We start from the raw sequence: 14,413 nt of genomic DNA on the forward strand, positions 1-14,413 counted from the left end.
AAACATTAAACATCCAGATCATCTTAGCCAAACAAAAATGATTAAATAGACATGAAGCAGGTTTTGCTCTGAAGATTTAAGCAAGTCTCATTTGACTTCTGTGGATACCAAAGAGCACTAATGACATATGATGCTCACTTTTATCCTATCCCTATTACCACAGCTGCCACCTCTGCCCCTAAGAGTAGGACAAAATCCTTAGAATAGGATATCATTCATGGAGACCCCTTGTATGAAAGCATCCAGACTCAAGATGAGACCCAATAGCCTTTCCTCCTGAGACATGAAGGGGAAAAAAAGAGGATACAAAGTTGGTGAGGAAACAACCTAAGAATATTTAAAAGAGAATTGAGAAGAACTCATACACATTAGACTACCTAGAAGTTCCTCAAACACTTAGGATAGACCTTTACTTTCTTATTGAGAAAGCAGCTTGGAATTTTCTTCATTTATTCTATGTTGGATTTTGCTCTCCTTTCAGTAGTTTCTTTTTTTAGTAGTTTCTTTTTTATTATTATTTTTAAGATTTTATTTATTTATTCATGAGAAACACAGAGAGAGACAGAGACACAGGCAGAGGGAGAAGCAGGCTCCCTGCTGGAAGCCTGATGTGGGACCCGATCACAGGACCGCGGGGTCATGACCAGAGCCAAAGGCAGATGCTCAACCACTGAGCCACCCAGGTGCCCTCTTTTTTTTTTTTAATTTAAATTCAGTTATCCAACAAATAGTTGTTTCTTAAAGTAAATGTTCTTTAAAATTCTAGCAAAGCAGAGGGATTCTTTTCATAGGCTAGAGTTTGAAGAAGAATCTGACTTGATGAAGTTGCCCTTCACATCTCTCCAACTGCTTCTCCACACCCCGTCCACAGAGGCACAGACATGGAAACAAAGAACTATAGCAGCGAATCAGGCTTTGTCCTCCTGGGCATCTCTTCCAGTCCTCAGCTACAGAAACCACTCTTTGCCATCTTCCTCATCATGTACCTGGTCACTGTCCTGGGCAATGTACTCATCATCTTGGTTATCCAGTCTGACTCCCGACTCCATACTCCTATGTACTTTTTCCTCAGCAACTTGTCCTTCACAGATATCTGCTTCACAACAGTGATTGTGCCCAACATGCTGGCAAACCTACTATCAGAGACCAAGGTTATCTCCTTTATGGGTTGCCTCATCCAGATGTAATTCTTCATGGCCTTTGCAAACACTGACAGTTACCTTCTGGCCTCTATGGCCATAGATAGGCTGGTGGCCATCTGCAACCCCTTCCACTATGAAAGGGTCGTGAACCCACGGCGTTGTCTCCTCATGCTGCTGGGCTCTTGCACCATCTCCCACCTGCACTCCCTGCTCCGAGTGCTACTCATGTCCCGCCTGTCCTTCTGTGCCTCTCATGTCATTAAGCACTTTTTTTGTGATACCCAACCTGTACTAAAGCTATCCTGCTCTGACACATCCTCCAACCAGATTGTGGTCATGACTGAGACCCTGGCCGTCATCACAACCCCCTTCCTGTGCATCCTCTTTTCCTACCTGCGAATCATCATCACTGTGCTCAGAATTCCCTCTGCAGCTGGGAAGTGGAAGGCCTTCTCTACCTGTGGCTCCCACCTCACTGTAGTGGCTTTGTTCTATGGGAGTGTCATCTATGTCTACTTTAGGCCCCTGTCCATGTACTCAGTGGTGAAGGACCGGGTAGCCACAATTATGTACACAGTAGTGACACCCATGCTGAACCCTTTCATCTATAGCCTGAGGAACAAAGATATGAAGAGGGGTTTGATTAAATTAAGGGACAGAATTCACTCATAGAAAGAGCAAATAGGTGGAACACCTTAATTGGGAGGTGACCTAAAAAATGATCACATACATTATCTTTCCCTCTTACCTATTTGTAACAGGGCACCCAAAGAGGCCATAGAAGATAGTATTTAAAAGCAATAAGAGCCTTGACCTAGAAGCTAGAACAGTTAGTTTCTCTTTTTCTACAGTGTAAAATGTTTTTATATAGCTATTTTATACAAAGTACTTTCAACCAAATATAAAAATAATTTTATAAATAAGTTATATTTCTATGATGAAGCTTAAAGAGGCTGGGGATGCTGTGAAAACAAATGACTTTTGGGGTACATCAAATACTAAAATAAGCAATAAGCTCAAAGACAAAAGTATTAGCAACTTTCTCTCCTAACTTCTGTTTTATATAGCATAAAACATGAGTTGCTAAACATGAAGGAAACGGGGTATTGAGGATTTAAATACATTTAAATATATTTCAACTTCATTTGCTATGTTCCAACATGTTCTATGTACCCTATTTGGCTTTAGTTTGGTGACAGGGGTGATTTGAAGTGGTGAGATCTAGAAGAATTCCAATAGACCAGCTGTACCCAGGAAAAAGAATTACTAATGTTCCCGAGTAGCTGACTTAGGGGAGATTGGGGGAAAGGGTTCGGGTTTCTATCAATGACCTTGACCAATTACATGTGCAAACACAGGCCAAGTGCTCCCTGGAATCCACGTTTCAGAAAAACCATTTACCACCCATATAAATGAAGCTATCTTGAAGTTGAATAAAGCTATCTCCAAATACCTCTTTTATGAGTTTGACTTTCCCTAGTACTCAAGAAAGTCTTCTTGGTTTTGAGAATAAGAAGATACAGGAACTTGTAGGGAATTGGGAAAGACCTCTTGGAATAATGATCTAAGATTATCCTTAAGGATGGATTGATTTGGACAGACGAAATTTCAATACAGCAGGTAATGGGCAGAACATTGCAAATAATCTGAACCACATAAATAGGAAGAGGCATAAAGACTACAATGTGTTGAGGGATAGTGGAAAGCCCTGTGAGGCTTGTTCAGTTTGAGAACAGAGAGAATAAGACTGAAAAGACAGAAGAATCTTCAAAGCAGATTTACAAAGAGTCCTCACAGAGAAATCTCAACACTTGACTCCTTTTCTCTTCCCCCTTGCTTCTCCCCTTAGCCACATGGCCATGATCCTCACTGAAATTCCCTTTATATCCTGGAAAAAAGCAATGTGTCAGGATAAGCTAGGTTGTATGAGGAAACGATGTCAAAATCCTTGAACCTTGATACCAAAGATTTCATATTGACATTGCATGTTTACCACTGAAAAGCATGAGAGTGCTGCTTATTTTAAACACTTAGGACCAAAGCTGATAGAGCAGATACAATTGTAAATATTAATCATCACTCTCTCAGAAGCTGAGCAAAACTTGAAGATTTTGCACTGGCATCTAAATTCTTTGGTCTAGATGTCACTCACCACTTGTGACCACAACCCCTTGTCAACAAGTAATCTCCTAAATTCCCTAAAGTTCACACTAAAGGGAATACTAGATAACAAGAGACATGAGATATATATGTTGTGCTGAAAGTGTTACAGATCTGTCCCCAAGGGGCACGTGGATGGCTCAGTCGGTTAAGCATCTGCCTTCAGCTCAGGTCATGATCCCAAGATTCTGTTTGTTTGTTTTTTGTGTGTGTGTGTGGTTTAGATTTTATTTCATCATCATAAACTGAACTCTGCAATCCAGCTAGACCTGGGGAAAGGAACCACGGAGCCCCCAGAACTGCAGTGAGAGTGCGGAGACTGGGCTATTCCAAGCAGGTGAGGGTGGAGGGGCGCTCTCCTGAGCTAAAGGAATGGTCTGGAAGTTCAGATAAAACAGGAGTTAGATTCATCAGATCTGTCCACAGTCGGCGATGGTGATCTTCTTGCTGGTCTTGCCATTCCTGGACCCGAAGCGCTCCATGGCTTCCACGATGTTCATGCCCTCCTTGACCTTGCCAAAGACCACATGCTTGCCGTCCAACACTCAGTCTTGACGGTGCAGATGAAAAACTGGGAACAGTTTGTGTTGGGTCCAGCGTTGGCCATGGACAAGATGCCAGGCCCTGTGTGCTTCAGGATGAAGTTCTTGTCATCAAATTTCTCCCCGTAGATGGACTTGCTGCCAGTGCCATTGTGATGTGTGAAGTCCCCACCCTGGCACATAAATCCCGGGATAATCCTGTGAAAGCAGGAACCTTTGTAACCGAATCCCTTCTCTCCAGTACTCAGAGCCTTGATCCCAGAATCTTGGGATCAAGCCACATGTGGGGCTCTCTGCTCAGCAAGGGGCCTACTTCTCCTTCACCCCACCCCCTGCTTGTGCTCTCTCTCAAATAAATAAATATTAAAGAAAAAAATCTGTCCCCCAGTTGACTCCTAACTTTTTCAAGTCACAGCTAGAGTATTGTCTATCAAAAGAGGAGGCACTTTTTTTTTTTTATTGGAGTTCAATTTGCCAACATATAGAATAACACCCACTGCTCATCCCATCAAGTGCCCCCCTCAGTGCCCATCACCCAGTCACCCCCACCCCCCGCCCACCGCCCTTTCTACCACCACTTGTTTGTTTCCCAGAGTTAGGAGTCTCTCATGTTCTGTCTCCCTTTCTGATATTTCCCACTCATTTTTCAGGAGGCACTTTCCATAAGATATCCTACCACCCTTCAGAAGAAGTGAGCTGATGGGCAGATAATATCAAAGGACTTTAATCAAAGTTTTGCTCTCCAAACAAAAGATCCTAGGGTGAACTTGGAAATTTGCCAATAAATATTGGTAAGAATGAAATAAATCTCTTCTGAAAGTATGTATACTCAGAGCAAGGTCTAAGCAGCCCTTCTGCACATCCTGCCTAAATATGCTTCTCCATGGCCCTTGGGAGTGGCCCAGGAAACCTCTTGACAGCTCCTCCTCTCACCATATAGATAGATGTCTACAAGGCTAGTGAATACAATAGTGGAATAATAGTAGAAGCATGTTCTTTAATGAAGAAACTATGCAAGGAAATGTACTGGGTCCTTCTACTGCAACCTCATTACATATATGTAAATGCTGGAGATTTTGCTCAGTGTGAAACTAACAAAAATTTAGTTCTTTGAGCAAATTTTGCCTGTTAATCAGAGTGATATAAACTAGGAGGGGCATGAAATATGAATGCCAAGGAGGACCTAGGGAAGACTGCTGAGTATTTCTGACATTGAAAAGTCTGATAGAGAAGGTATTAGCAAAGAAGACAAAAAAAGAGTAGTCATATAATTCAAGAATAGAAGAAGCTTCAAGAGGCTGTAATTGCTAACATAAAATATGAAGAGAGTTTAAGCAAAATAAGCCTGGAAGATTGTCCATTGACTTTAATGACATGAAGGTCATTAGTGACATTGTTAATGAAGCTGCAATGGAGGAATAGAAAGGAGACTGATGGGGATTAAGGACTCAGTTGTGGTTCTGTATACTTAGGATGAACAGTTTAAAAGGAAATAGATAAAGTACCTCACTAGTAACATCAGAAAGAATAAGTTACTTATGAATAAACTCAACCAACAAGATGAAAGACTTAAATATTGGAAACAAAAACATTTAATGAAACAAACTAAAGAAGGTCCCAAATAAATGGAAAAATCACCTGTTTATGGATTGGAAGACTAAGTATTGTTAAAATACCATTCTAACCAAAGTGATCTACAGATTCAATCCAATCCCTATTAAAGTCCTAAAGTTTCAGTGACATATACAGCAATAAATAAAGGAAATCTAAAATTCATATGAAAGTACAAAGAATCCCAAATAGCAAAACAGTCTTGAGAATATAAAACAAAGTAGAATGCTTACATTTCATTTCAAAATATATTACAAAGCAACAATATCAAAATAGTATGGTCCTGGCGTAAAGACTAATGGAACAGAACAGAAAGCCAGATATAGACTCAAATCTATACAATCAACCAATTTTAAACAAAGGCATCAAAAATATACAATGAGGAAAGGACAGTCTCTTCAACAAGTGTTGTTACAAAAACTAGGTATCCACATGCAAAAGAATGAAATTGGACCCTTTTCTTATACTACTCACTCAAACCAACTTGAAATTGATTAAAGACTTAAATGTAGGTCCTGAAAACATAAAACTCTTAGAATAAAACTACAGGAAAAGCTCCTTGACATTGATGTTGGCAGTGATTTCTTGGATATGATACCAAAAGCACAGGCAACAAAAGCAAAGCTGGACAAGTTGAAATATATCACACTAAAAAAATTCTACAAAGCAAACAAAACAATCAGAGCAGAAAAAGGCAACCTGTGGAATAGAAGAAAAGATTTTCAAAACATATCTGATAATCTATTAGATTAAGAGATTAAACCATTTTAAGATATATTGTAGGGAAATTGTATTTTTCTATAATTCGGTAGTAAAAAAAAAAAACAAGTTATCAGACTTTAAAATGGGCTATGAATTTGAATAGCATTTCTCCAAAGAAGACATACAAATGGCCAACAAATATATGAAAAGATGCTCAAGATTTTTAGCCATTATGGAAGAAATTGAAGATGACACAAAAGGAAACACCTCCTACGTTTATGGGTCAGAATAAAAAATGTTGTTAAAATGCCCATACTACCCAAAGTGTTCTATAGATTCAATGCAGTCCTTGTCAAAATACCAAAAGCATTTTTCACAGAACTAGAACAAACATTACTAAAATTTGAATGGAACCACAAAAGTCCCCAAATAGCCAAAGCAACTTTGAAAAAGAAAAACAGAACTGAAGGTATCACAATCGCAGCTTTCAAGATGTTCTACAAAGCCATAGTAATAAAAACAGTATGGTACAAAAGAAAACCCAGTATGGTACTGACACAAAAGCAGACACATATCAATGGAACAGAATAGAGAGCCCAGAAAGAAACCCATGATTATATGGTCAATTTATCTACAACAAAGGAGGCAAGTATATACAATGGAGAAAAGATAATCTCTTTAACAAATGGTGTTGGGAAAACTGGACAGCAATATGCAAAGGAATGAAGCTGGATCACTTTCTTTCACCATATGCAAAAACAAACTCAAAATGGATTACAGACCTAAATGTAGACAGGAATCCATCAAAATCCTAGAAGAGAGCATAGGTAGTAATTTCCCTGACATTAGTTATAGCAACATTTTTCTAGGTTTGTCTCCTGAAGCAAGCAAAATAAAAGCAAAAATAAAATATTGGGATTACATCAAAATAAAAAGCTTCTGCACAGCAAAGGAAACAATCAACAAAACTAAAAGACAATCTACAAAATGGGAGAATATATTCGCAAATGACATATCTGTTATTATCTAAAATCTGTTCAGAACTTATAAAACTCAACACCCAAAAAACAAATAATCTAGTCAGGAAGTGGGCAGAAGACATGAATAGACATTTCTCTGAGGAAGATATCCATAGGCCAACAAACACATGAAAAGATGCTCAACATCACTGATAATCGGGAAAATGCAAATCAAAACCACAATGAAATATCACCTTACACCTGTAAGAATGGCTACAATCAACAACACAAGAAACAACAAATTTTGGCAAAGATGTAGAGAAAAAGTAGCCCTCTTGCACTGTTGGTAGAAAGGCAAACTGGTGGGGATCCCTGGATGGTGCAGCAGTTTAGCACCTGCCTTCAGCCTGGGGAGTGATCCTGGAGTCCCAGGATCGAGTCCCACATCAGGCTCCCTGCATGGAGACTGCTTTTCTCTCTCTCTCTCTCTCTCTCTCTCTCTCTCTCTGCCTTCCATGAATAAATAAATAAAATCTTTTAAAAAATGCAAACTTGTGCAACCACTGTGGAAAACAGTATGGAAGTTCCTCAAAAATTTTAAAATAAAAGCACCATATGATCAAGTAATTCCACTACTGGGTATTTATCCAAAGGATGCAAAAACACTAATTTGAAAAGATATATGAACCTCCATGTTAACTGCAGCATTGTTTACAATAGCCAAATTATGGAAACAGCCCAAGTGTTTAACAATAAATAAATATACAAAGATGATGTGGAATGTGTGGATAGATGATAGATAGATAGATAGATAGATAGATAGATAGATAGATAGATAGATTCAGCCACAAAATCGAATGAAATCTTGCCAGTTGCAACAACATGGATGGATCTAGAGGATATAATGCTAAGTGAAATAAGTCAGCCAGAGAAGGACAAATTACCACATGATTTCCCTTATATGTGGAATTTAAGAAACAAAACAAACAAGGAAAAAAGAGACAAACAAAAAACCCCACAGATTCTTGGGGTTCCTATGTGGCTCAGTTGGTTAAGTGACCAACTACTTGGTTTCTGCTCAAGTCATGATTTCCCTCGATTGGAAGATGGAGCTCCATGTCTCACTCTGAGTTCAGCAGGGAATCTACTTCCACTCTGCCCTTGCCCCCATCTACACTCTTCCTCTCTGTGTCTTTCAAATAAATAAAATAAATCTTTTTAAAAGGCAGGGGACACCTGAGTAGCTCGTTCAGTTTGACATCAAACTCTTGGTTTTGTCTCAGGTCATGATCTCAGGATCATGGGATCCAGCCTCACATCCGACTCTGTGTTCAGCACAGAGTCTGCTGAAAATTCTCTCCCCCTGTTTACACTCTCTTCTGTCTCTCTAAAATAAATAAATAAAATCTTAAAAAAAAAAAAAAACAGACTCTTAAATACAGAGAACAAACTGGTGGTTGCCAGAGGGGAGGTGAGTGGAGGGATGGGTGAAGTAGGTAAAAGGGATTAAGAGCACACTTATGATGGGCTGTGAGTCATATATAGAGGTGTTGAATCACTATATTGTACACCTGAAACTAATATAACACTGCATGGTTGTTGTACTGGAATTTTCTAAAAATTACATTAAAAAAAAAACAGCATCAGGGATAGGTAAACGGGACAGGGACAGGTCAATGAAAGCCACAATTAAACAATACCTCACACCTGTTAGGAAGGCCAAAAAAAAAGAAAAGAAAATAACAAGCAATGGTGAGGATGTGGAGAAGGTGGACCCTGTGCACTATCGATAAGAATGTCAAATGCTTGGGGGACCAGAATGACTCAGTTGGTTAGGCAACTGACTCTTTTCTTTTTTTTTTTTTTTTAAGATTTATTTATTTATTTATTTATTTATTTATTTATTTATTTATTTATTTATTTATGATAGAGAGACAGAGAGAGGCAGAGACACAGGCAGAGGGAGAAGCAGACTCCATGCAGGGAGCCTGATGTGGGACTCAATCCCGGGACTCCAGGATTGTGCCCTGGACCAAAGGCAGGCTCTAAACTGCTGAGCCACCCAGGGATCCCCCTGGCAACTGACTCTTGATTCCAGCCCAGGTTGTGACTTGGGGCCAAGAAATCAAGCCCTACATGGAGCTCAGCAGGGAGTCTGCTCCCCCTCTGCTCCTCCCTCCACTCATGCTCTAAAAAGTAAAGATATATATATATATACATATATAAATAATAATAATATAATATATAATTAATTATATATCATATAATATATTAAAATATATAAATAATATATATAATATAAATATTATATATAATATTTATATTTTAAAATAGATATTTTAAAAATATTTTAAAATATTTTATATATTTTAAATAAAATATATTTAAAATATATAAAATATAGGTAAGATTATATATATATAAATATATATATATATAATCTTTATTTTTTTTAAAGGAATGTAAAGTGGTGCAGCCACCATAGAAAACAGTATGAATATTTCTCAGGGAATACATTTCTCATTTGATTTTCTTTTCCATTGAGGCTAGAGTAGAGCTGAGAATGTAGATTAGTCAATATGTGCTGAGATAAAGTTAATTTTGCTCACATTTTCTTATGCTGAACAATGGATCATTGGTTTAAAAGAAAGAGATACAAAGCTTCACTTTCTCACCCCACTGGCTGCACTATCTACACTTAATGTCACTAAAACAAACGAAACTGGCATATTACCTAGTTCTCTGAATCATGAGAAAACTTTATTCCAAAGAAATTGGGCAAACCTATAAATAAATGAAAAAATGATGAAGCCATCTTTTCCTTGGCTTTATAAATGTTAATAACAGCCTCCTGTGGCATATGAAACAGTGTTTTCAAGCAGTATATTAGTGCCAGTTACGTTGTAACATCATTTTGAGTCTCAACTGTTCTGAGTTCATAGAAAAAGAAAGTGAATAGTTTAAACATGGGCATTAGGAGCACCCCATGAGCCAAAAATGGTGCTGTGTATATTTTATGACATAAAAAAAGTCAAAAATTGCTTTTGCCAGTGTTTCAAACTAGAAATTGAAAAGACACAAAAGCACCTTACAGGGTAACTAATCATATTGCAATGGCTGGAGAGGTATACATAGTAGCTGAGAGACAAATACATAGTAGCTGAGAGACAAATAAAGCCTGTTTCAGTTGATACTGCTGAATGCCAACAGGATGAAAAGTTAGTAAAATGAATAATGGCACTGCCATTTTCTGGTACAGCAACTCATTGAATTAAGGATTTGGCTAAAACATTAAGAATGAGTTAACACCTGGACTGCAGAACTGCACTTTAACCTTAAAAATGGATGAATCCAAGATGCTCCAGCATGGATGAGGCTCAAAGATAGGAGCCAGATATGAAAGGACAAACCTGTATGAGTCCAATTATATGGGGTACTTAGAATAGTGGAATTCATAGAGACAGAAAGGAGAACAGTGGTTTCCAAGTGACTAATTATTTGCAGATCTAAGAAAAACACTGCTATGGCAGCCTGAGTTTCCTTGGTCTCTACTGAGAGATCTCTACTTCTCTCCCAGACATGGTGTTTAATGAGTTCCCTAGGGTTGGTGTCTGGGGAGGCTGTCTACCTCCTTGTGGTGAGGTCAGGTACAGGACAGATAGTTCAAAGCACACATCCTATCCCTTAATATCTGATGGAACCTGAAGCAGAAAGGTGGTGGATAGTTGGGGATGAAAGAAAGGCTCCATTTGGAGGAGGTGGTGGTGGTGCTAGAAGTAATCTCAACATGAGTGCTGCTGGTAACCGAAATAGAGAAATTTTACAAAAAGAAAAGTCAGCCAAATCTGAGGGCAAACACGAAGGTGTCTATAGAGAACTAGTTGATGAGAAGACTCTGAAACACATAACAGAAATGGGCTTCAGTAAAGAAGCATCCAGGCAAGCTCTAATGGATAATGGCAACAACTTAGAAGCAGCACTGAATGTACTTCTTAACAGCAATAAACACAAACCTGTTACAGGACCACCTCTGAGAGGTAAAGGAAAAGGCAGGGGGAGAATAAGATCTGAAGAAGAGGAGGTGGGGATTTACCCCAAAGATACAAATGCAATGAAACGCCGGGACACCTGCACCCCGATGTTTCTAGCAGCAATGGCTACGATAGCCAAACTGTGGAAGGAGCCTTGGTGTCCAACGAAAGATGAATGGATAAAGAAGATGTGGTTTATGTATACAATGGAATATTACTCAGCTATTAGAAATGACAAATACCCACCATTTGCTTCAACGTGGATGGAACTGGAGGGTATTATGCTGAGTGAAGTAAGTCAGTCGGAGAAGGACAAACATTATATGTTCTCATTCATTTGGGGAATATAAATAATAGTGAAAGGGAATAGAAGGGAAGGGAGAGGAAATGTGTGGGAAATATCAGAAAGGGAGACAGAACGTAAAGACTGCTAACTCTGGGAAACGAACTAAGGGTGGTAGAAGGGGAGAAGGGCGGGGGGTGGGAGTGAATGGGTGACGGGCACTGGGGTTTATTCTGTATGTTAGTAAATTGAACACCAATAAAAAATAAATTAAAAAAAATGAAGAAGAGGAGGAACTGGGAAATGCAAGGCCATCAGCACCAAGCACATTATTTGATTTCTTGGAGTCTAAAATGGGGACATTGAGTGTGGCAGAACCTAAATCACAGCCACAGCAGCTTCATCAGGGACAACACAGATTGTCAAATACTGAGCAAAATGGAGTAAAAGATAACAATCAACCAAGACATCTTCCTCGAAATGATACCAGACAGCCAAGAAATGAGAAACCTCCTCGTTTTCAGAGACACCCAAAATTCAAAGTCAGTTTTAGAAGGCAGTGGATTACCTAGAAACAGAGGTTCCAAAAGACCCAGTACTTCTTCAGGGTCTGAAGCATGGGCTGAAGAGAGAATCAAGTGTGATAGACCCTACTCTAGATACGACAGAACTAAAGAGCCTTCATACCCTTTCAGTTCTCAGCACGACGGTGCTTTTAAAAAAAAGGGATAACTCTACGCAAAGCAGATCAGGCAAAGGTCCATCCTATGCAGAGGCAAAGGAAAATCCACTTGCTCAAGAATCCACTGATTATAATAACCAGAAACGTGGGAAAAGAGAAAACCAAACAGCAAATCCTGATCATTTTTATGACAGGAAACCACAAACAAGTAACGAAACTTTCAGTGGTGTAAAAATTGAAAAACATTTTAATGTAAATACCGATTTCCAGAATCCTGTCCGAACTAATAGTTTCCTTGGTGTTCCAAATGGAGAGACAGACATGCCACTGAGGGGCAGGCGAGTGGGACCGATTAAGCCGGCAGGACCCATCACAGCTACACCTTACGATGATAAAGTATTTTACAACAGTGGGCCCAAAAGAAGATCTGGGCCCATTAAACCAGAAAAAGTACTAGAATCATCTATTCCTATGGAGTATGCAAAATTGTGGAAACCTGGAGATGAATGTTTTGCACTTTATTGGGAAGACAACAAGTTTTACCGAGCAGAAGTTGAAGCTCTCCATTCTTCAGGTATGACAGCAGTTGTTAAATTCATTGACTATGGAAACTATGAAGAGGTGCTACTAAGCAACATCAGGCCCATTCAGACAGAGGCATGGGAAGAAGAAGGCACCTATGACCAAACGCTTGAGTTCCGTAGAGGAGGTGATGGCCAGCCAAGAAGATCCACTCGGCCCACCCAGCAGTTTTACCAACCTCCCCGGGCCCGGAACAAATATGAGAAGAGTCTTTGTGAAGAAAGGAGCCATTGACTGGTCAAAACCTGTTTATAGACTTCCCACTTTCCCTCCGGAATAAGGTGCAGCCGTGATGAATATTACTATTGGAGAATCAAAAAGCAGATTTTAGAGGGGAGAAAAATCCAGCTAACGCAAAGAATGGGGAAAAAAATACTAAGTTAAGTAAAGCAAGTACCTTTTACCAGTGAAAGAGAATTTTTTCTTCTGCCATCAATAAAACCAATGTGCTGTTATATAAAAAAAAGGAAAGAAAAAAAGAAAGAAGGAAAGAAAGAAAGAAAGAAAGAAAGAAAGAAAGAAAGAAAAGAAAGAAAGAAGAAAGAAAGAAAGAGAAAGAAAGAAAGAAAGAAAGAAAGAAAGAAAGAAAGAAAGAAAGAAAGAAAGAAAGACTCATGATTCCAGTGCCTGGGACTATAATGAGGGGTCACCTCTCTAAAGGAAACAGAAAAGTGGCCACCTCAGTTGCTGATAATCTTATCTCTAGACTGAAACAACAACTGCACATGCCCCACATACCCACATTGCAGGTCTTGACACCTCTCACCAGAAGATGGGTTTTTTTTTCCTTTTCATGGCCTGATATGAACATTCTTTCTATATTCCAAGGACATCAAGACTGAGGAAAAGGTACTTGGATCCTCCAAAGGCCGCTTGAAGTCATCATCCCTTACCTGAGTAAGTAACTGGTATCCCCAACCATACCCAGCCTAGATGTTTCTAACCTAGAGTGTCAGCAACTTACACATGCATTCATTTTTACAGAGAAGGAAAATGAGTTGCCCAATTACATGCAACATGTTAATGTCATAGGTAAGACTGCAAGCCAGGTCATGTGACTCTTACCACTGCCTCCATGATTTCTTTTTGTCTCAGACTCCTCCACGTGCCTCTGTTTTCCTTCTCCATTAGAAGAAGAAGAAGAAGAAGAAGAAGAAGAAGAAGAAGAAGAAGAAGAAGAAGAAGAAGAAGAAGAAGAAGAAGAAGAAGAAGAAGAAGAAGAAGAAGAAGAAGAAGAAGAAGAAGAAGAAGAAGAAGAAGAAGAAGAAGAAGAAGAAGAAGAAGAAGAAGAAGAAAAAGAAGAAGAAGAAGAAAGGAGGAGGAGGAGGATTTGCTATGAATGTGTGAGATTCCAAGCAAAGAGATCAATGCTTTCAAAGAAATGGTGTGGCTGCATGGATGCTGAGGGGTAAAACTCCAGCCTCTGTTATCCCAGCCTGGCTTCACAGTGTCCCCAGAGCCAGTCCTGCTCTAAAGACAACCCACATCAGTGGCCTTACTCCAACTTCAGAGCAGCATGGGACACAGGATGCAGGAATGGCTGAAAGAAGAGAAGCGTAAGGGAGGAAAATTCTGAAGAACTGGGCATTCACACCACCTCTGCTGTGAACTCACAGTGCAGTATTAAATGGCCAATTTCCATGTGGTATCTATACACAATGAAATATTACTTAACCATAAAAATGAATGAGCTCTTGCCATTTGGGACATGGATGGACC

General features: G+C 39.2%; 1 protein-coding gene and 2 pseudogenes across 2 annotated transcripts; 2 read left to right on the forward strand and 1 right to left on the reverse strand.

The window, feature by feature from the left end:
- The first annotated feature begins 789 nt into the window (after positions 1-789).
- LOC144285215 (olfactory receptor 1L4-like) lies at positions 790-1,814 on the forward strand. Its single transcript, XM_077850404.1, is given in 1 exon segment — positions 790-1,814. A coding segment is annotated over 1 exon segment (933 nt). The 5' UTR covers positions 790-881.
- Positions 1,815-3,516: 1,702 nt separating this feature from the next.
- Positions 3,517-4,089, reverse strand: LOC144285217 (peptidyl-prolyl cis-trans isomerase A pseudogene; annotated as a pseudogene).
- Positions 4,090-10,810: 6,721 nt separating this feature from the next.
- Positions 10,811-13,075, forward strand: LOC144285403 (tudor domain-containing protein 3 pseudogene; annotated as a pseudogene). Its single transcript, XR_013353676.1, has 2 exons — positions 10,811-11,197; positions 11,724-13,075. The product of XR_013353676.1 is annotated as a tudor domain-containing protein 3 pseudogene (transcript).
- Positions 13,076-14,413: the final 1,338 nt, after the last annotated feature.

The sequence above is a fragment of the Canis aureus genome, chromosome 16 (genome assembly GCF_053574225.1).
Source record: "Canis aureus isolate CA01 chromosome 16, VMU_Caureus_v.1.0, whole genome shotgun sequence".
Lineage (NCBI taxonomy): Eukaryota > Metazoa > Chordata > Mammalia > Carnivora > Canidae > Canis > Canis aureus.